General features: G+C 54.5%; 7 protein-coding genes across 7 annotated transcripts; 3 read left to right on the forward strand and 4 right to left on the reverse strand.

Moving 5' to 3' along the window:
• Positions 1-187: 187 nt before the first annotated feature.
• Positions 188-2,806, forward strand: BO72DRAFT_458005 (uncharacterized protein; the record flags this gene model as incomplete). The annotated part of the gene is made up of 1 exon (XM_040946361.1): positions 188-2,806. One exon carries the CDS (start codon positions 188-190, stop codon positions 2,804-2,806), a length of 2,619 nt encoding a protein of 872 aa, XP_040802166.1.
• Positions 2,807-2,958: 152 nt separating this feature from the next.
• On the reverse strand, positions 2,959-4,306 carry BO72DRAFT_526943 (uncharacterized protein). The gene has a single exon (XM_040950071.1). It carries the CDS (start codon positions 3,899-3,901, stop codon positions 3,152-3,154), a length of 750 nt encoding a protein of 249 aa, XP_040802167.1. The 5' UTR covers positions 3,902-4,306; the 3' UTR covers positions 2,959-3,151.
• A 346-nt stretch (positions 4,307-4,652) lies between these two features.
• ncr1 (sphingolipid transporter NCR1) lies at positions 4,653-9,133 on the forward strand. The gene is made up of 3 exons (XM_040942201.1): positions 4,653-5,086; positions 5,151-8,592; positions 8,656-9,133. Exons 1-3 carry the CDS (start codon positions 4,802-4,804, stop codon positions 8,757-8,759), a joined length of 3,831 nt encoding a protein of 1,276 aa, XP_040802168.1. The 5' UTR covers positions 4,653-4,801; the 3' UTR covers positions 8,760-9,133.
• BO72DRAFT_76897 (uncharacterized protein) lies at positions 8,911-9,667 on the reverse strand. Its single transcript, XM_040950695.1, has one exon. It carries the CDS (start codon positions 9,630-9,632, stop codon positions 9,063-9,065), a length of 570 nt encoding a protein of 189 aa, XP_040802169.1. The 5' UTR covers positions 9,633-9,667; the 3' UTR covers positions 8,911-9,062.
• A 1,247-nt stretch (positions 9,668-10,914) lies between these two features.
• On the forward strand, positions 10,915-14,836 carry BO72DRAFT_485381 (putative importin beta-4 subunit; the record flags this gene model as incomplete). The annotated part of the gene is made up of 4 exons (XM_040947886.1): positions 10,915-10,960; positions 11,030-13,358; positions 13,585-14,321; positions 14,376-14,836. The coding sequence occupies 4 exons, from the start codon at positions 10,915-10,917 to the stop codon at positions 14,549-14,551; spliced, it is 3,288 nt and encodes a 1,095-aa protein (XP_040802170.1). The 3' UTR covers positions 14,552-14,836.
• Positions 14,837-16,251: 1,415 nt separating this feature from the next.
• On the reverse strand, positions 16,252-18,456 carry BO72DRAFT_447222 (S9 family peptidase). Its single transcript, XM_040944482.1, has one exon. It carries the CDS (start codon positions 18,378-18,380, stop codon positions 16,365-16,367), a length of 2,016 nt encoding a protein of 671 aa, XP_040802171.1. The 5' UTR covers positions 18,381-18,456; the 3' UTR covers positions 16,252-16,364.
• Positions 18,457-19,143: 687 nt separating this feature from the next.
• Positions 19,144-19,551, reverse strand: BO72DRAFT_495315 (uncharacterized protein; the record flags this gene model as incomplete). The annotated part of the gene is made up of 1 exon (XM_040948538.1): positions 19,144-19,551. The coding sequence occupies one exon, from the start codon at positions 19,549-19,551 to the stop codon at positions 19,144-19,146; it is 408 nt and encodes a 135-aa protein (XP_040802172.1).
• Between the last annotated feature and the right edge of the window lie 96 nt (positions 19,552-19,647).

Raw genomic sequence — 19,647 nt, forward strand, 5'->3', positions numbered from 1 at the left:
TGGAACAGCTCAATGAACACAAGCTTCCCCATAGTGCGAGAAACTTCAGAGAACTATGGCCGCGGGAAGATGTCGATACGTTGGAGGAACGCCTCAAGTCTATCATTGCCACAATTGAGTCTGCGGCGGAGTATCTACCCAGGTGAGAATGCCCTCAAACACTTGGGAGCCGTCAGCATACTGAGACATGGATAGTACTCAGTCAAACAAACTCGTTGCGACCCGTGAAGCACTCGATGCGCTCGACGCCACCAAGGATCATCGCGACCAGGACCCGCCGGACACACAGCACGAAGATGGGAAGCTATCAGCTAGAAAGAAGGCGATGTCGCTCTTTGGCAAGAAGCCCGGGCAGAAGAAGAGCATTCCCGAGGATGAGAAGACATATACCAAAGAGACCCTATTCTCCGACCAGGAAATGATCCTTCAGGACTTTCTGCTCGAAAGCCTGAAGTTCGGTTCCATGACTGATCGAGAAGACAGTGTTGCGGTCGCTCACGACGGCACCTTCGACTGGATCTTAGCTGCCGATGGCTCAGAGAATCACCACAGCTCTAGCGTCCAGGAGTCGCTGGTGAAGTGGCTATCCAGTGGGAACAACGACGGCATCTTCTGGGTCAGCGGCAAACCCGGGTCCGGGAAGTCAACATTGATGCGCTTCTTGATGTCCCATCCTACCACGAGGACATTTCTGGCGACATGGGCCGGGGATGAGCCACTCATCACAGCGGGGTTCTATTTCTGGATCAGTGGCACCCTGGAGCAGAGGTCCCAGACGGGGCTAATGCGTCATCTGCTGGTCCAGCTGCTGGATCAGGAGTCTCATCTTGTCCCGGTCGTGTTTCCGGCGCGGTGGAAGCATCTCAGGCGCCTGACTACGCGAGAACGGATCAAGGCGACGGTCGCCTGGGACTTGAAGGAGTTGAAGGACGCATTGCGGTGGTTCATGCAGCACACAGCCGGTGAAGCCAAAGTTTGTCTGTTCATCGATGGCTTGGATGAGTTCGCAGGCAATCACGAAGATGTGATCTCGTTTCTGCAGGAGCTCGTGTCCTCGTTCACTCACCTCAAGCTCTGCCTGTCCAGTCGGCCGCTGCCGGTATTCCGTGAAGCCTTCGGAAAGAACCCTAAGCTGGAACTCCACGACTGCACGCGCCAGGATATGCTGGATTACTCGCGAGACCATCTATCTGCCGATCCGGAGATCCAGTCCCTCTTCAGCAAGGATCCCGAGAAGGCATCACAGCTCATTCTTGACATCGTGAATCGGGCTGATGGTGTCTTTCTCTGGGCAGCACTGGCGGTCCAATCCTTGTCGCGGCGAAGTCATCTCGACTTCCCCCAGCTCCATGAATCCCTGCTCCAGCACCCAACCAATATAGACGACCTCTTCACATATTTCATCTTCGAGCAAGCGAGTACCAACCAAACAACCACCATCTCCCGCATCTTCCAGCTCCTCAACGCCCGCGAAGACGCCTGCAACGCCACCGGCCAAGAAGAAGCCATCACCATGCAACTATGGGAGCTCGCCCTCGCCGACCAAGTCGAAGCCTCCGAGCTCAGCATCCCCGAAGACGTGCAACAGGCCAGCGACGAACAAATCGAACAAATCTGCTCCCTCACAGCCAGCCGATTCACCAACGAATGTGCAGGCCTGATCGTAACGCACCGGCCCAACCCTTCGACCATCCGCGTCCACCACGCCACCACCCCATCCCCAGCTCATCTCCTCGCCCAGCGCAAGGTCACATACGTCCACCGCACAGTGAAAGACTACCTTTCCCAACCCGAGATCTGGGCCCGCCTCACCCACCCGCTGAAAGACACTTTCGACCCGCACCACTCCCTCCTGACCTCCCACATCCTCCAACTCAAACACCCGCTCGACCCCTTCACCCGCCACCGCCAGATCGACGAATGGTGGCCCGCCATCCCCCTTGCCTTCACGCACGCCCGCCTCTCCCCCTCCCCCGAGCCAGAACTGCTCCTCATCCCCGCCTTCGACACCGCCCTATGCCAGCACTGGTCCTTCCGCGCCACCGCGGAGACCGACCACTGGGCCAAATCGCTCTTCTCGACGTACGAGATGCGCAAGCGGGCGGCCTTCGAACACCCATTCCTCGCCCTCGCGGCGAAGTTCGGGCTGGCGCGGTTGATTCGTCAACAAATCCGCGATGGGACACTTCGGCCTCTAGTACCCGCAGCTGCCCAAGTACCCATACCCGTACCCCCGCCCCCTGCAAAAAATCCCGATCCCGCAAAGAAACACCCCCCCCAAGACGACGACGACACGCTTCATCCCGACGGCGAAGACGACCCAACACCAAAAAGGGTGATCCCCCTCCTCCCCCACACAACACATCTTCTCGCCCACCGCCGCCACACCGTCTACCCGCTGTCCAGCCCCCAGATCATCCGCGACTTGCTCGAGGCGGGCATCGACCCGAACCAGCCGTACATCAACCTCCAGGGCAGAGCGCGCACGCCCTGGATCGATGTGCTGGAGGGCCTGCGCGAGGCGGAGCGTCGTCGGTGGCTGCGGTACTACGATGTGGACCCGCAGGGGATCGGCCGGGTGGCGGAGATCGTGCGGCTGTTTGTGGAGTTCGGGGCGGATGTGAATGCGGTGGTGCCGGCGGATCGGTGGGATCCCGAGGCTAGTGCGGTGGACGTTGTGGGGAGTGTGTGGAGGGGGCTGGCAGCTTGGGAGTTTGGGGCGCTCAGGGGGATGTTGCTGGGGAGGGGTGGGGTGGGCGTTAGGGAGGGGGTGGAGGGGGTGTTTTTTCGGGTCTTTGGGGGGTAGTGGGACCTTCCTTTTTACGGGACATAAGGTAGGAATGGAGCTGGGGGTGGTTGAGGTTGGGTTGGAGGAGTGGTTGGCATTGGATATTCGCAAGAGTTGATTTTCTTAGATTGATTGTAAGCTAGAAGATGGCGAGCGGTATCTTGGAGGTTGAAGAGGGCTTGAAGAAGGGTCGCAGAAAGTTCAAGAATAGTTGATAACAGGCTGAAGAGAGATTAAATAGAAATGGGATGGGTCATCGACATGATGGGACCGATTGTAAGCTATTTGATAGAAAAAAGAAAGGGCCACGAACGATTGAGGGGAAGAGAGCACCCAATACAGAGCCCTATACACAAGACAACTTCATCTGAGCAGAGGCCTGGTCTTCGGAGGCGACAGACGCTCATCAGGCACATAACACTCACGAAACTGGATACAGCAAGCGCACTCCAGAGTGCAGTGGCCGTAGACGGGGCTCGTTCGATCCTTCTTGGCTTCTATGGCATAAAGCCCCCTCTGACAACACCCGCACGACCGTGCGCAGCAGCCCCCTGCATTGGCACATTCCTGTTGCGAGTCCACGAATTCGTACGGCTGGCCATACTGATTCTTATATTCATGGCCGACCAGAAACAGCTCCATGCGTGGACTTGCCGGATGTGGACGCCGTCGATACTCGCCCTGCAACCGAAGTTGATGCCTCCAGTAGTCTCTGCGGAGCTCGATTACCTCTGCTTCCAGGTGAGGATGCCCCTGCGCCGGCTTACTGTAAGCCGGTGGTGGCGTGCTGTCGTTCACTTTGGTGAGAGTTTCCCCGTGCCGGCGGAGCCTTTCTGACGTGAGAGACCCGAGCAACTGCAGACGATGTAGGCGCTGGAGGATGAGGATGCCCAGTGCTGCCTCTTTGGTGTATTGTTCGGCCCATTCCTCGACCTCTTTTTGTTCACGGGTTTTATAAACGGTGTCAGTGGGAACCAGTCGACGATACCGGTTCCTCGCGTAGTTGTACCTTTCCCTGCATTCTTCCTCCCTGGACACGGACTCGGGCTTGTCCACTGGCTTGGAGCTGTCCGCCGCTTTGGTCTTTGACCCCTTCCGAGACCAGAATGGCATGATGAATTGGGTAGAGGTGTCAGTAGGCTAATCGCGTAGCGCGCTGGATATTAGCAGAGCGCATGAGGATACGCACTATGAGTAACAAGTCTCTGATTGAAAAAATATTTGTCGGCATCGTGCCGCATGACGATGGCCTGGCTCATGGTATGATGCGATATTGGGTCATTGCGGTGGTCCAAGCCGTACATGTTGTTTCGAGTATGCATTGATGAGGGAAGAGAATCATCATGGTTCTACCGAAATGTGAGTCAACGGGCTCATTACCGCTTCCATATATCCGGACTTTAGGGTCAAGGTCAATGGTAATGGTAATGGTAATGGTAAGCGCTACAGAGACCATCATACCAGGCGATGGCAGAATGCATAACACCAAATCTCACCGCTTTCTACTTTGAGCTTGCTTCATAAGATATCAACGTCGTACAGACTCTGGGAACTGGAAACTGTACTAAACACTGGTTGGAAGGGTCAGCTGTGGCAGAAAGACTTATCACCGCCCGGCAGGTCTCACCGCTTCCGGCTTCGAGTGGAGTACGCCATACTGCCCCATTGCCTGAAACATGAGTACGTACGGCTAAATGCGAGTGATGTGCCTGACTTTCCCGCCCGACGGCTAAGGCAACCAGGGTCAATGGAGTAACTTGACTAACCAACCAGCGCCGCTTACGTACGAACCGCGGCTGGTCGTCATTCCGAAGCTCCCCTGCTTGCTTGCTTGCCTGCTTGCTTGCTCGGTGCCTCCGCACCTTATTTACAACTCATCCTCCCCCCATCGCCCCATCACCCTCTCGATTCCTCATCCCTCTTTGCATCAATCTTATTCAGTATTCTTCTTATGCCATCACATTCTCACCCCCCTCCGTCCCACTAGCTACAGCTTATCTCCCCTCAGGAGCAATGCGGGGATACCGCTTGATCCCCATCCTCGCGGGTCTTGGCGCTCTCCTACCCCAGACTCAGGCCCAGACTCAGGCCCAGGACAGCTCCGGCTACACCGATATCCACGAGCCCGGCCGCTGCGCTCTTCGCGGGCATTGCGGCAAGAAATCATTCTTTGGCGGAGAGCTCCCTTGTCCCGACAATGGGCGTGCCAAACAGCCCGAAGCGGCGGTGAGGAAGAAGCTGGTCGACCTGTGCGGTAGCAAGTGGCAGGATGGGCCCGTGTGTTGTGAGGATGAACAGGTATGTCATGCCACCCCGTTTTGCCCACCAACGCAGGAACATCTCTGATGATCCGTACCGTTAGATCGATGCGCTTTCGAAGAACCTCAAACTCGCCGAAGGAATCATCGCCTCATGTCCCGCCTGCAAAGAGAACTTCTTTAACATCTTCTGTACTTTTACCTGCTCGCCCGACCAGTCTCTCTTTGTCAATGTCACGCAGATTGAGCAGAATGGCTCGGGGAAGAAGTTGGTCACGGAAATTGACAATGTCTGGTCGGAGGAATACCAGAGTGGCTTCTACGACAGCTGCAAGAACGTGAAGAATGGCGCCTCAGGTGGCAAGGCCATTGACTTCATCGGAGGAGGCGCCAAGGACTATCCCCATTTCATGAAGTTTCTGGGAGACAAGAAGCTGCTGGGAAGCCCCTTCCAGATCAACTTCAGGACGGAACCTGCAGGTTCGGACCCGCAGGGCATGGAAGCCTTGCCGATCAAGCCCAAAGCATGCAATGACCCCGACGAGGCCTTCCGCTGCTCCTGCGTCGATTGTCCGGATGTCTGTCCGGAACTGCCTGCCGTCAAGACAGATCGATACTGTCACGTCGGCCTGCTCCCATGCTTGTCCTTTGCAGTAATCCTCATTTACTCGGTCTTCCTATTGACCGTCGTGGCCGCATCGAGCTACTTCACCTATCGGGAGCGGCGGTACCACAAGCCTGAGCGGGCTAGGCTTCTGCAGGATCCTGCCCCTAGTGACGATGAGGACGAAGGCGACATTGTCCGAGCAGGCGGTTACATTGAACAGCCTAACGGTGTCTACAAGCTCAACGCCGCCCTGGACCGAATGTTCAATCGGATCGGTGGTGCCTGCGCTCGGTTTCCTGCAATTACTATCATCACCAGTACTATACTGGTTGGAGTTTTGAGCCTGGGATGGCTGCGTTTTGCTGTCGAAACTGACCCGGTTCGCCTGTGGGTGAGTCCGACCTCGGCGGCCGCGCAGGAGAAAGCCTATTTCGATGAGCATTTCGGACCATTTTACCGAGCCGAGCAAGCCTTCCTGGTCAATGATACCGGACCAGTGCTGAGCTACGATACGCTCAGCTGGTGGTTTGGTGTAGAGCTGAGGGTGCACCGAACATTGTCCCAAGATCGGGGGCTCCTTCTCGACGACGTTTGCTTCAAGCCTACTGGCGATGCTTGTGTGGTCCAGTCTCTGACCGGTTATTTTGATGGCTCGTTGTCGAATCTAGACCCTCACACCTGGCAAGAACGACTCCAGCATTGTACCGAGTCCCCTGGAGATGTAAGCTGTTTACCCGCCTTCGGGCAGCCTCTAAGACCCGAAATGATTCTTGGTGGATATGAGAGTACCGGCAATGTGCTCGATGCGCAGGCGTTGTTCACTACCTGGGTGGTGAATAATTATGCCCAAGGCACAGAAGAGGAAGCGAACGCCATCGACTGGGAAGAGACCATCCAGCAGATTCTTCGAGTCGTACAAGAAGAGGCCGAAGACCGCGGTCTCCGTGTGTCTTTCAACACAGAGATCAGCGTTGAGCAAGAATTGAACAAGTCCAGCAACACAGATGCCAAGATCGTGGTCATCAGCTATATCATCATGTTCATTTACGCGTCCCTGGCCTTGGGATCGGTCACGGTGACCTGGAAGTCGCTGTTCACGAACCCGGCTAACGCTCTGGTGCAATCTAAGTTCACCCTTGGTATTGTGGGCATCATCATCGTTCTGATGTCTGTGTCTGCTTCGGTCGGCCTGTTCTCCGCGGCAGGCATCAAGGTCACATTGATCATCGCGGAGGTCATCCCCTTCCTGGTATTAGCTGTCGGAGTGGACAACATCTTCCTCATTGTTCACGAATTTGAAAGGATCAACGTCAGCCATCCGGACGAAGAAATCGACGAGCGGATTGCTCGTGCAGTCGGCCGCATCGGCCCCAGTATCTTCCTCTCCGCTGCAACGGAGACTATTGCCTTTGCTCTGGGCGTCTTCGTCGGAATGCCGGCAGTGAAGAACTTTGCAGTTTATGCAGCAGGGGCTGTCTTCATCAATGCCGTCTTGCAGGTTACCATGTTTATCTCGGTTCTAGCACTGAATCAAAGACGCGTCGAAAGTTTGCGCGCTGATTGCTTCCCGTGCCTGACCGTCCGCAAGGCCCATTCTGGGATGTCTGAAGACCAGGTACTGGACGAGCACGATGGCGAAAGTATCCTGCAATCATTTATCCGCAAAGTCTATGCGACTTTCCTGCTAGAGCGCAAGGTCAAAGTCTTCGTGGTGATTACATTCTTAGGCCTTCTGACGGCTGGTATCGCTTTGGTTCCCGAGGTCGCCCTTGGCCTGGACCAGCGCATTGCTCTGCCTAGCGACTCCTATCTTGTGCAGTACTTCAACGACCTGGACGCTTACTTTGGAAGCGGACCACCAGTGTACTTTGTGACAAGAAATGTCAACGTCACTGAACGGCGTCATCAACAACAATTGTGTGGACGGTTCACGACCTGTGAAGAGTTCTCCCTGCCATTTGTCCTGGAACAAGAATCCAAGCGTCCGAACGTTTCTTACATCTCCGGATCAACTGCGAGCTGGATCGATGACTTTTTTTACTGGTTGAACCCGCAAGACGACTGCTGCACCGAGGACGGCGAAGTGTGTTTCGAGGACAGGACTCCGGCATGGAACATCTCTCTTTATGGCATGCCCACAGGGCAGGAGTTCATGCACTATGCTGAGAAATGGATTCAAGCTCCGACGGACGCCTCTTGCCCTCTTGGAGGCAAAGCCCCCTACAGCAATGCGCTCGTCCTCGATCCCAAACGCATCATGACCAATGCCACCCATTTTAGAACAACCCACACTCCTCTCCGAAGCCAAGATGACTTTATCAAGTCTTACATCTCAGCACGGCGCATCGCTGACGGTCTCTCCAAGGAGCATGATATTGACGTTTTTCCCTACTCGAAAACCTATATCTACTTCGATCAATATGTGTCGATCATCCGGCTGACCGGAACCTTGCTTGGATGCGCAATTGCTATCATTTTCATCCTTACTTCTGCCTTGCTTGGATCCGTGGCTACTGGAGCGGTGGTGACGACAACTGTGGTAATGATCATGATCGACATTATTGGGGCGATGGCAGTCGCCGGCGTTTCCCTCAATGCTGTCTCCCTCGTCAACCTGATCATCTGCGTGGGAATTGCGGTCGAATTCTGTGCACATATTGCTCGTGCATTCATGTTCCCTTCGCGGGGTATCCTGGAGAAGGTGCCGACAAAGTTCCGGGGCAAGGATGCGCGGGCATGGACAGCTTTGGTCAACGTCGGCGGGAGTGTTTTCAGCGGCATCACAGTGACGAAGCTCCTCGGTGTCTGTGTCCTGGCTTTCACCCGAAGCAAGATCTTCGAGATCTACTATTTCCGGGTTTGGTTGGCACTGGTCCTGTTTGCGGCCACCCACGCTCTCGTGTTCTTGCCGGTGGCACTCAGTTACTTCGGCGGAGAAGGTAAGGCACTAGTGACAGCTTTGCGGTATCGTATGAGAGACTCGTTGCTGACAATAAACACAGGATACGCTGATCCTGGAGCCGACGGAGGCCTCGAGGAGAATCTTGCTGCGCGGGGCTACCGTTCCCTGCTGGTCGATGACGATTACGACTCTGATGAATATTAAATGTAGTACGGGAAGCTACGGGATCTTGGATGAACACTTGCTGTTTGTAGGTGTGGTCTATAATGTCCAATGGAGGAGATGGTGTTTTGCAACTCATGTCACGCATAGTGGTCTGAAATATCGTTTCATATTCTTTTCATTCTTGATTATCATTGCAATGTTCGGGGGCTTGGAGTTGTCATGGTTGTCATCCAAGGAGTCTGGTTTCCGAGTACAATGAACTGTGTATCTGGTATCTGGCAGTAATCTATAACTAGACCTGCAGCTTTTGCGGCTTTCACTAGTTAGCTCTTCCTACCTGATTCATGCAAATTCAAACACTCCCTGTCTCACCACCATCCTTGATACCGAGCCAAGCAACCGACGAAGCCTAGCTATCTGAATTTTGGACTTCACTTGTTCGAGGTGGAACTCGATCACAGAGATATCCGCGTCCCAGCTCAGCACCGTCTCGGCCTCGAAGGTTCTCGACGCTGGCACGTGCCCCCCGTCTTTCGCTGGCGGGCCCTGGCCCTTCTTCGTGAAGATCACCTCGTCCCCCATCTGCAAGGCCCCGTAGATATCCTGATTTCTTGGCTGTCCCCTGACGGGCTGGAACCAATCCTCCCGCTGGAGCGCGTCCAGGCTCTCCCAGCAAGCGGACCGGTTTTCCTCTTCCACGGGGGGCTCGATGATCACCACCACGAAGCATCGACCGTTGCCGAAGATCTCGACGGTGACCACCTTGTACAGGTCTTCGAGGAGCGATGGGGGCCTTCTGACGATGTAGCCCTCGCTCACGAGAAAGACTTTGCCGAGCGTCTCGAGCCACCGGTCCTGCCTGAGTTTCAGCCTTGCGGCGACAGGCAACACACTCGCTGCTTCTTCGGGCATGGTAGATATCACGGGGGGTTGGTGCGTGGAGGATGTACTGGGTGTGTTGTAGTGATATCCTAGAGTAATTTGGACTCGACTGGCCGCGTTTTATAGCTCTCGAGTGGGTGAGGAGACGGCTTTCTGCATTGTTATTGATTAGAAAGCTCGGTTCTTGGGAGCCTTTGTGAAGAGGGGAGAACTCCGCTGGGTGTGCTGGATGCTTTCAAAACGAAAGCTTGCAGTTTTATTGTAGGGTTGCTTTGTGGGCTTTTCTTTGGACATAATGCGAGATGGTTATACGGTCTGGTTCTCTGTTAGGGTCGGGTCTGGCATGCTTTTTCATCCGCGAGTAGTACTGCTGATAATGGTTATTGAGAGACATGTTCCAGGTTATCCATTGATTGAGTTTTGTTTCGCTTCGGTCACGAGATCGGCGTATACTGTATATGCTAGGATCCATCATATGGCACAGAATCCGAGAGGTTGCGTCGACTGCTGTGGGAAGGGAGTACATAAGGTAGTACCCCACCGTCTTAGCAGTTCATGCAGCAAATCAAAACGTGAGTAGATTGGATCAATCATTGCCTTTTGCCCATCGGTTCGTTGCCGACCATGAGATCAAGTCGAGGCGAATGCATGCAGCCTTCCGTGGGCCCATGTGGAAGTGAATGCATCTTGCATGTAAACCTTTTCTGTACAGTAGTTAGTGTAGATCCACCTAATAATGTTGCTGTTGCTAATGTTGTTGTGAGCATAAACTGTGGGAGTTCGGGCAGCGGCCCAAAGAAGTAACCATGTTTACCATTACCTTTGCCATTACCACACCAAAACACTCTTTTGTGGTTGTGTAAGTTACCCTGAGACTGCCGCAAGACCGAGTGGTACAGACCGCTAGCCCGGAAGGGGCTAAATGCGCACCGCTGAACTCTCCAATTTTACCCACCCATAATTTTTTTTTTTTCTCTCTCTCTCCGTCTCTCCGCCCATTTATTGCCAATTTTTTCCCCTCCATCTCCTTTTCTTTTTCTTCCTCTTCTCTTTTCTTCACTCTCCTCCCTCTTCCTTCTCCATCCCTCTCCCTCTACCTCTCCCTCTTCTCTCCCTTTTCCTTGTTGTGTGTCTCTCTTTCCTTTTTGTGCCATCTTTGTTTTTGTGATACCCTACGAGTTGTCCAGCTTGTGTAGCCGGCTCTCGTCAAACTCGTCAGTTCCTCTCTGAAAAGAAGGTTCTGCTCTTGCACCCCTCCGTGGGATCTTTCCAAAAATCTTTCCGATCTTCACAGAAGTTCGTTACACACATCATGGATCAGCAACGGTTCCTGCAACAACTTCAGATTGTCCTGAATCGTGAGTTTTTCCTGGACACTGCAACAGCCCTGCTGGTTGTGAATGGAGAAGACTAACTGTCCTGTGTAGCCTCTCAGGGCAACGTTAAGGAGGCTACCGGCGTCCTCCAGCGCGAGTTCTACAAGCAGCCCGAGTCCCTTGTGTTCTTGATCCAGATTGCCACTAGCCACGAGGATGCCAACTTGAGACAGTTGGCTGCCGTCGAGGCCCGGTCTCTCGTGGTCAAGCACTGGGTTGCGGTCCAGGCCAACCAGAAGCCCCAGATCCGTGAGCAGCTGCTGCGCTCTGCTCTCGGCGAGGCCTCTTCGTTGGTCCGCCACTCCGTTGCTCGCGTCATCTCTGCCATCGCCAAGATCGACTTGAACGATGGCGAGTGGGCTGAGCTGCCCAACTTCCTGCTGCAGGCTGCTAGCAGTGGCAACAAGGAAGAGCGTGCTGTCGGTGTCTACATCTTGTTGACCATTCTGGAGACTCTGGGTGACGCGTTCGAGGAGAAGTTCGAGGACCTGTTCAACCTCTTCAGCAAGACCATCAGTGACCCTGAGAGCTCGGAGGTCCGGATCAACACCCTCATGGCTCTGAGCAAGCTCGCTATGTACCTGGACTCTGAGGAGAACATGGGCCCTGTCCGCGCTTTCCAGAACCTGCTGCCCTCCATGGTGGCTGTCCTCAAGGATGCCATTGACAAGGAGCAGGATGATGAGGTCATGCAGGCGTTCGAGGTCTTCCAGACCCTGCTCGGTTGCGACCCTGCTCTCATGACTGTTCACCTGAAGGACCTCGTTGTCTTCATGAACGAGATCGCCTCCAACACTGAGGCTGATGAGGACACCCGTACTCAGGCCATCAGTTTCCTGATGCAGTGCATCCAGTACCGCAAGCTGAAGGTTCAGGGCATGCGCATCGGTGAGCAGCTCACCCGCAGCGCCCTCCAGATCGTCACTGAGCTCGGTGACGCTTCCGCCCTCGACGACGACATCACCCCTGCTCGCTCCGCCCTTGGTCTGTTGGACATGCTTGCCCAGAGCCTGCCCCCCAGCCAGGTCGTCGTTCCCCTGCTCCAATCCCTTGGCCAGTATTTCAACAACACCAACCCCGACTACCGTCGTGCTGGTATCATGGCTCTCGGCATGGTTGTTGAGGGTGCTCCCGACTTTATCAGCACTCAGATGAAGGAGATCTTCCCCATGGTCCTTCAGCTCCTGGCTGATCCCGAGCCCAAGGTTCGCCAGGCTACTCTCCACGCTGTTGCTCGTCTCGCGGACGATCTGGCCGAGGATCTGAGCCAGGAGCACGAGAGATTGATGCCTTTGCTCTTTAAGAACTTGGCCAGCGCCATGCAGGAGTACAAGGGTGAGGAGGATGGTCCTACCATTGACATCATGAAGGCTGGTATCAGCGCCATTGATGCCGTCGTTGATGGTCTCGATGAGAAGGATGTTGCTCCCTACCAGAACGAGTTGGTTCCCATCCTCCACAAGCTCTTCAAGCACCCCGACTTCAGAATCAAGGGTCTTGCTGCCGGTGCTCTCGGCTCTTTGGCCTCTTCTGCTGGTGACTCCTTCCTGTCCTTCTTCGATGAGTCCATGCACCTTCTTCAGGAGTATGCCACGGTCAAGGATAGCGAGGAGGAGCTCGACCTTCGTGCGAGCGTCACCGACGCTATGGGCGAGATGGCTGCTGCTGCTGGTCCTGAGCGCTACCAGCCCTACGTCGAGCCCCTCATGCGTGCTACCGAGGAGGCTCTCCACCTTGGTCACTCCCGCCTCAAGGAGAGCACCTACATCTTCTGGGGTGCCATGTCCAAGGTCTACGCCGAGCACTTCTCTCCTTTCCTCGACGGTGTCGTCAAGGGTCTGTTCGCTTGCATCGAGCAGGACGAGACTGATCTGGATGTCTCCCTTGGTGAGGCCGCTAAGGATCTCGTCGGCCAGGAGGTGACCATTGGTGGCCGCAAGGTCCGCGTCGCCAGCGCTGATGATGACGATGAGCCTGTCGGTGAGGATGGTGAGATTGAGGATGTTGATGTCGATGAGGACGAGGATGCCTGGGATGACATCACAGCCACCACTCCCCTCTCTTTGGAGAAGGAGATTGCCGTCGAGGTCATTGGTGACCTTGTCACTCACACCAAGGCCGCGTACCTCCCCTTCTTCGAGAAGACTATCGAGATGGTTCTCCCTCTCGCTGAGCATCCTTACGAGGGTGTTCGCAAGAGCACCATCAGCACTCTTCACCGCTCCTACGCTATGCTGTACTGCATTGCCGAGGAGAGCGGTCAGATGGAGAAGTGGAAGCCTGGTCTCCCCCTTCAGGTTGAGCCTGCTCGTGAGGTGCAGAAATTCGGTGAGATCCTTATGACCTGCACCATTAAGATGTGGACTGAGGAAGATGACCGGTACGTATACATATTTCCGCTTTTTTGTTCTGCACGCAAAGGTCTTGTCCGCTCATGCGGGTCAATTTATATGATGATCACCTCGTTTACCCAGCTCACTCAGACACACAAAAGTTGTGCATGCTGTCAACCACGATTTACTCACAACCTTCTGATATTTTGATTATCTTGCTGCCTTTATCACTTCATTCTCTGGTTACCATAGTTTCTAACCAGGCAATCTTAGGGCTACCGTCGCCGACATCAACCGCAACATGGCTGAGAACCTCCGCTACTGCGGTCCTGCTCTCATCGCCAACGAGACCACCCTGCACAACGTCATCACCATGATCACTGATATCATCACCAAGAAGCACCCCTGCCAACTCGAGTTCGGTCCTGAAGAGGAGACCCTCGAGGCCGGTGAGGAGACTTCCGAATTCGACTGGGTCGTTGTTGACACCGGTCTGGACGTTGTCTCTGGTCTGGCTGCTGCTCTGGGCGCGACCTTCGCTGAGCTCTGGAAGGTCTTCGAGAAGATTATCATCCGCTATGCCGGTAGCTCCGAGGCCCTTGAGCGTGCCACCGCTGTCGGTGTCCTCGCTGAGTGCATCAACGGCATGGGTGGCGCTGTGACTCAGTTCACCCCTGCTTTCTTGAAGCTTCTCGTCCACCGTCTTGGCGATGAGGATCCCCAGACCCGCTCCAACGCGGCCTACGCCGTTGGTCGTCTCATCGAGCACTCCAACGCCAACGACCAGATCGTCAAGGAGATCCCCACCATCCTCTCCCGTCTCGAGCAGTGCCTCCACATGAGCGCCTCCCGTCTGCAGGACAACGCCACCGGATGTCTGTCCCGCATGATCCTCAAGCACCGTGAGAGCGTCCCCATCAAGGATGTTCTTCCCGTCCTCGTCTCTATCCTTCCCCTCAAGAACGATTATGAGGAGAACGACCCCCTGTTCCGCATGATCTGCCAGATGTGTAAGTACTTTCGAGGACATACATCCATTCAACATTCGACTAACTTCACAACAGACAAGTGGGAGGACCCCACCGTCCGCGAGCTGACCCCTCAGTTCCTGCCCATCTTCCAGGCCGTCCTCTCTGACCCCGATCAGCTTGAGGAGGAGCGCCGCGCCGAGGTCATTGAACTCGTCAAGTGGCTCAATCAGATGCAGCCTGGTTCCGCCCCTTGGGCCGAGCAGCTGTAAATTGCTGGCTGAGTGACGTGACGACAAAAAGTTTGATGAACCAACACAAAAATACCCCTTTACATTAATGGATAGACTGGGTGTCTTGAGACACAAAACAAGGGAGGGACGACATGATGGATGATGCTAGAAGATACCCCAGGGTCTGGACTCGAGGCCTTGTACGAATGCACTTTTTGATAAGATAGATCTGATCGATTTGGATATCACGAATCATGACTCTGCAGAAGTCGAATTGTAAATACAATTATTTTTGTTTCTAAAGTTTTACTCCTCCACTTTCTTGATCCTCCACTTTCTTGAAGTGTAGTTGCTTTGTGGATTACTTGTATGTCTCTCGACGGGACGAAGTAGCTCGTGCCTGGCGGTTTGTTTTCTGTCTGAGGCGAATGAGAGATCGTTCCAGTAGACGAAACGGATGCATGCATAGCTGAAAGGTGTTCACTGAGGGAAATTGCATGTTCTCATCGTAGATGTAGGGAGATGGGAAGTACTCATCGTGATGCAAAGGATGCAATGTACTCGCCCGGACCTCTGCGCGTCGAAAGAGGTTTCTTCTAAAAATCAAGAGAATACTTCTAACAGATGATCCCCCTTGTGCTAGGTAGGGATTCTGTCAACGATTCTAAAGCCTCAGATGTAAGGTACTGGAACGTGTTCTCGATTTTCTTGGTGGTGGTAACCAACTGAATTATCAACATGTTGAAGCAGCCTGGTAACCGCGTTGCGGCACGAGGCCGGATTACTAGTACAGCCATATCGACCGATTCGCAGATGAACCCCTTATCGATTGACGCAGATCCTTTGAACGTCGCTCGTTCACGGTACCTCTGCCGATATATATAGTGCTCCCCTTCGACTACCGTGTTACTGTTCCGGACAGGGTGTTTTATCTTCGAAAACAAAGTAGTCGCTACAATCCACGGACCTCACACGGTGATGCATGGACATCAGTCGAGACTCGGATACGCACCTGTGACTCTATCGGCTCTGGACATCTTACAATTGCGTTCGTCCTCTGGGAAGCAAGGAGGGAGAATGAGTGAAGAGCGTCCAAGCTTGGTGAGACATCACGTGATCGGGGGGCAGACATGACCGAGTCGTCGCGATAGATGGGGATGGCATATGTTCTTCGAACACAATGCAGGCTTAACTGGTTGGTTGATCATGGTGTTACAATGGGTTCTTCTTGGGGGGGGGGGGGTTGTTTTGGGATTGCTGCTGGGTTGAGAGTCTACTTGGGTTTGTTTAGGACTCTACTCCCTATTGTCCATCGAAGCACGGAGTGGACCCGTTGCTTTTCCGATTGACTCGGTCCGTGACTCGGGACTCGGGAGTGTGTCTCAGCTACCTCGGATATGACAAAATACGTGGACCCCTGCGGCGTCAACTGTGGAGTAACTGCTTGCCGGGCTACCTGATTGAGAACGCTTCGAAGTATATGTGGTGTTGAGAGGTGTATCACACCCCATGGTGGAACAAGGGTATGATTTGCTCGGGTTGGACATGGAAGTTAAATAGTACTCTCAAATGAGCCCAGCTTTAGCATGTAGGATCAAGACGTCGGAGGCACGGAACCTGCTTCTGTGAAAAAAAGCCGGTGGGCGGATCGGAGTGATCTTCTGCGGAGGGCGAGGGGGTGAATCCTAGTCAAGATGGGTTGTGGAGATTGAGAGATGCTTCATTTAGGGCTATGTAGAGGATAAGGTAGGGTTGCTCTTATTTCTCGCAGTCTATTCATTTACTTTCTTTTCTGATGGCCTCGCTCAGTATTTATCCCTTTCGCCCCCCTTTCATGCATTCCCAGCGTCACTCACTGCAAGTTTCGATAACAGAACCTCCTCATCCGCGCCCACATGTCCAGCAGATGTTTCCGTTCCACAACAAAGTGTCCTTCACGAGGGTACGTCACCATCTCGACCGGCACACCGTTGCGGACACACGCGCGATAGAAGGCGATGGCCTGGGCGACCGGCACCCGCACGTCGTTCTCACCATGCAGGATCAAGACGGGCGTCGTCACGTTCCGCATGTGCCAGAGTGCGCTGCCCCGCCGACCGTGGGTGTCACTAATCCATTTCTTAGCCGCGCTCGTCGAGTCTGGATCCGGCGTGACGGCGGCGGCATCATCATCCACATCCCACGGCGCCCCGCCGGCCACCTCCCCCTGCATCCAGTACGCATCACTGGACATCGCCATCGAGTCCCATTCTGATATCCCCGCCCCACAGATGGCGCCGCGGAAGTGAAACGCCTCGCGGGTGATGGCCAGATACGACAGGAAGCCGCCCTGCGACCACCCGCCGATGACCACCCGGGCAGGGTCCACCCAGCCTTGGGAGATACTGTATCGCAGAATATCAATGCAGTCGGTGTAGTCGGCGGTGCCCACCCCGCCTCGAGCATACGCCGTGTGGGTTTCCCCGCGACCGCTCCCACCGCGGTAGTTGGGACACAGGACCGCGTAGCCCATGGACACCAGGACCGGAGCCTCGAGACAGTGGCAGACCGCAAACCCGGTGGTGATCCGCCAGTAGGGGCCTCCGTGCGGCATGAGTATGGTGGGCAGGGGCCCATCCTTGGGGTGGTAAGTGAAGGGGACGTAGATCATTCCATCGAGGTAGTATCCATCCGCGGCGTGCGTGGCGATGGCCCACGACCTGGCGATCTGGAGCGCGGCGAGGGCGGAATTGTGCGCGGACAGCTGGACGGTGCCCGCCCACGCCGACACGGAAAACACCTCCTCGGGATGGGACCCGTCGCCCTTCGTGATCGCTAGGATGGCGCTGTTGTCCGGCGTCTGGAGGAGGTCGAACGAGGTCATCTCGCACTCTTCGCTGTAGACCTTGGTCCGCGTGCCGTCGTCGTTGATCGAGTAGAATTCGTCGGCCAGGTACCGCTGGATCCGGCAGGAGAGGCGCGATTGGCTGTTCTTTTGGACTGTGATGCAGCAGTGCTCTGCATCGCCTTCGGTGCTGCGCTCTGCATAGGATCCCTGGTCGAGATCCAGTTCGTAGAGCGAGAGGGAGGTCAGGCAGTGCGTCGGGACATGGCCGGCTACGAAGTAGACGCCACAGCTGCCCCACGCAATCTGGCTGATCGGTCCCGGGAATCGGGCCATCCGCTGCGACGACTCCAGTCCAGGGGTCGATGTGATCCAGATCTCGGCGCCATGGAACCCAGGGGAATTGATATCGGGCCCTTGGTGCGCCACGAAGCAGATCTGCTGGGCGTCCGGGCTCCACGAAAAGCCATGGACATGGCGACGACCCGCGACAATCGTGGTGACTTGCCTGGTGTCGGATACACGAGCGACCCTCAGGCGGAGATATTCCCCGTCGTCTTCCCCCCAGACCGTCGGATCATCTTTCGCTTTCTCCCTGGCCACCTGGTTGTCTGTCTTCTCGTCTGCGCTGGTGTATGCAATCCTCGTGCCGGTAGCATCCCATTCGAACGCTACAATGGGCTTCTCGCGGTCCACCGGAGTGACGGGGTACGCCTCGCCGCCCTCGTCGACCGGCAACACATATATGGCGGAGCTGGTGCCCGGCCGGTGGCGATCCGATTTGAAGGCGATGGTCGCCGCGACTCGAGACCATCGGGGCTGTTCGTCGTGGAATAAGCCCGAGGTGATCTGGCGACTGCTATTCTCCTCGCCCACTTTCGCAATCCAAATCGATGAGGTGGCATGCTCGCCGCTCTTGCTGAAGGATTGTAGTGTATAGGCGATCTTGGTGCCGTCCGGGGAGATGGACAGATCGCGAGGGACTTGGAGGTCGGCTAACGCCTCCAAAGTCACCTTGGGCTTGTCCTTCGGATTGGTGACCATTTCGACTTGGAGTGAGTGTATCTGGTGTGAGCGAGGGTCAGTGTTGGGGTGGGAACACGTCTGCAGATAAAACATGTAATATTTTGCGGCCTTGGTCGGATATCTTAGGCTTTTCCTAACTAGAATCGTCATAGTGATAGCAGTGCTAGTGTGCTAGTGCTTATTTCTATTAGACTAATGATTAAGCATCGGTGGCTGTGAGCTCGTCATGCGCTAGACTGATTGCTGCCTAGCATCACGGCATCTGACTTTGCTATGGAAATCCGAGACAAAAGCCCACGAGATATGCTTGCATGATGTAGCAAACAGCCAGAGGAGTATAGTCCATGATGTACTGCATTTTGATTCAGAATGGCCCTATGTGATATGCATCTGTACTGCATGACGGTCTCGCGAAAATGGTAGCCTGTAAGGGTTGGCCTATCACTTGGCTCTGTGGAGACAGGTACGAAAGAACATTCTGACAATTGATCTCCTACAAAGTGGCTACGCAATTCTTAAGACTGAGATCTTATCCCTGAAGAAAATAGCAAGGCTGATAAATCACTCTACGAGGTTTTCCGAAAGCGAGAGAAAGGTCCTACTTGTCTAAGATATTTGGCAATTTTAGAGAACAACTGGATTTCTGTATAAAGTTGAGCTTGAGTAATGAGCAGACAAATCTTGAAGCATTCTTAGTATAAGAGGTAGTCATCGATACTGCTGATCGTAAGTCACCGGCGAAAGTGCAATTTCCATCGACATACCCCACTTTCCATTCTCATTACTGGTCGACAACGTCATACCGTCTTGCTGAGGTGGACCAATGCAGATGGTGTTGGGCGACAAGAAGAATCGTCTCCATTGCAGCGACCTTTTCCTCCGATGTCATATCAATGATTGGACGCGAAAGGAAATTCTGAGCTATTTCCACCGCCTCAATGACCAACTGGTTGTGCATTTCGTAGACTCTCTGTGCACGGGCGAGGATCGTTTTCTGTTCGTTGACGACATCGCCGACCTGACCAGAGCGAGCCAAAATGAGAACTGAATTCATGCACTCTCCGGATCGTATGTCTTTTTCCAACCCAATGAGATCATTCTGGAGTCCAACGACATGTTTAATCTTGTCCATGAGGGCATTCAGCTCTTTGTGCTCAATCCTACGTCCGAGAATGCCCCATATCGCCATAGTCATGAAAGGACCTATACCGATTGTCTTGGTGCGAACGGCCATGTACGAACCAAGACTATACACTTTTTTTTCCCTGTAGTGGGCTTCCATGGC

Source organism: Aspergillus fijiensis, assembly GCF_003184825.1.
Source record: "Aspergillus fijiensis CBS 313.89 unplaced genomic scaffold BO72scaffold_18, whole genome shotgun sequence".
In the NCBI taxonomy this organism is placed as follows: domain Eukaryota; kingdom Fungi; phylum Ascomycota; class Eurotiomycetes; order Eurotiales; family Aspergillaceae; genus Aspergillus; species Aspergillus fijiensis.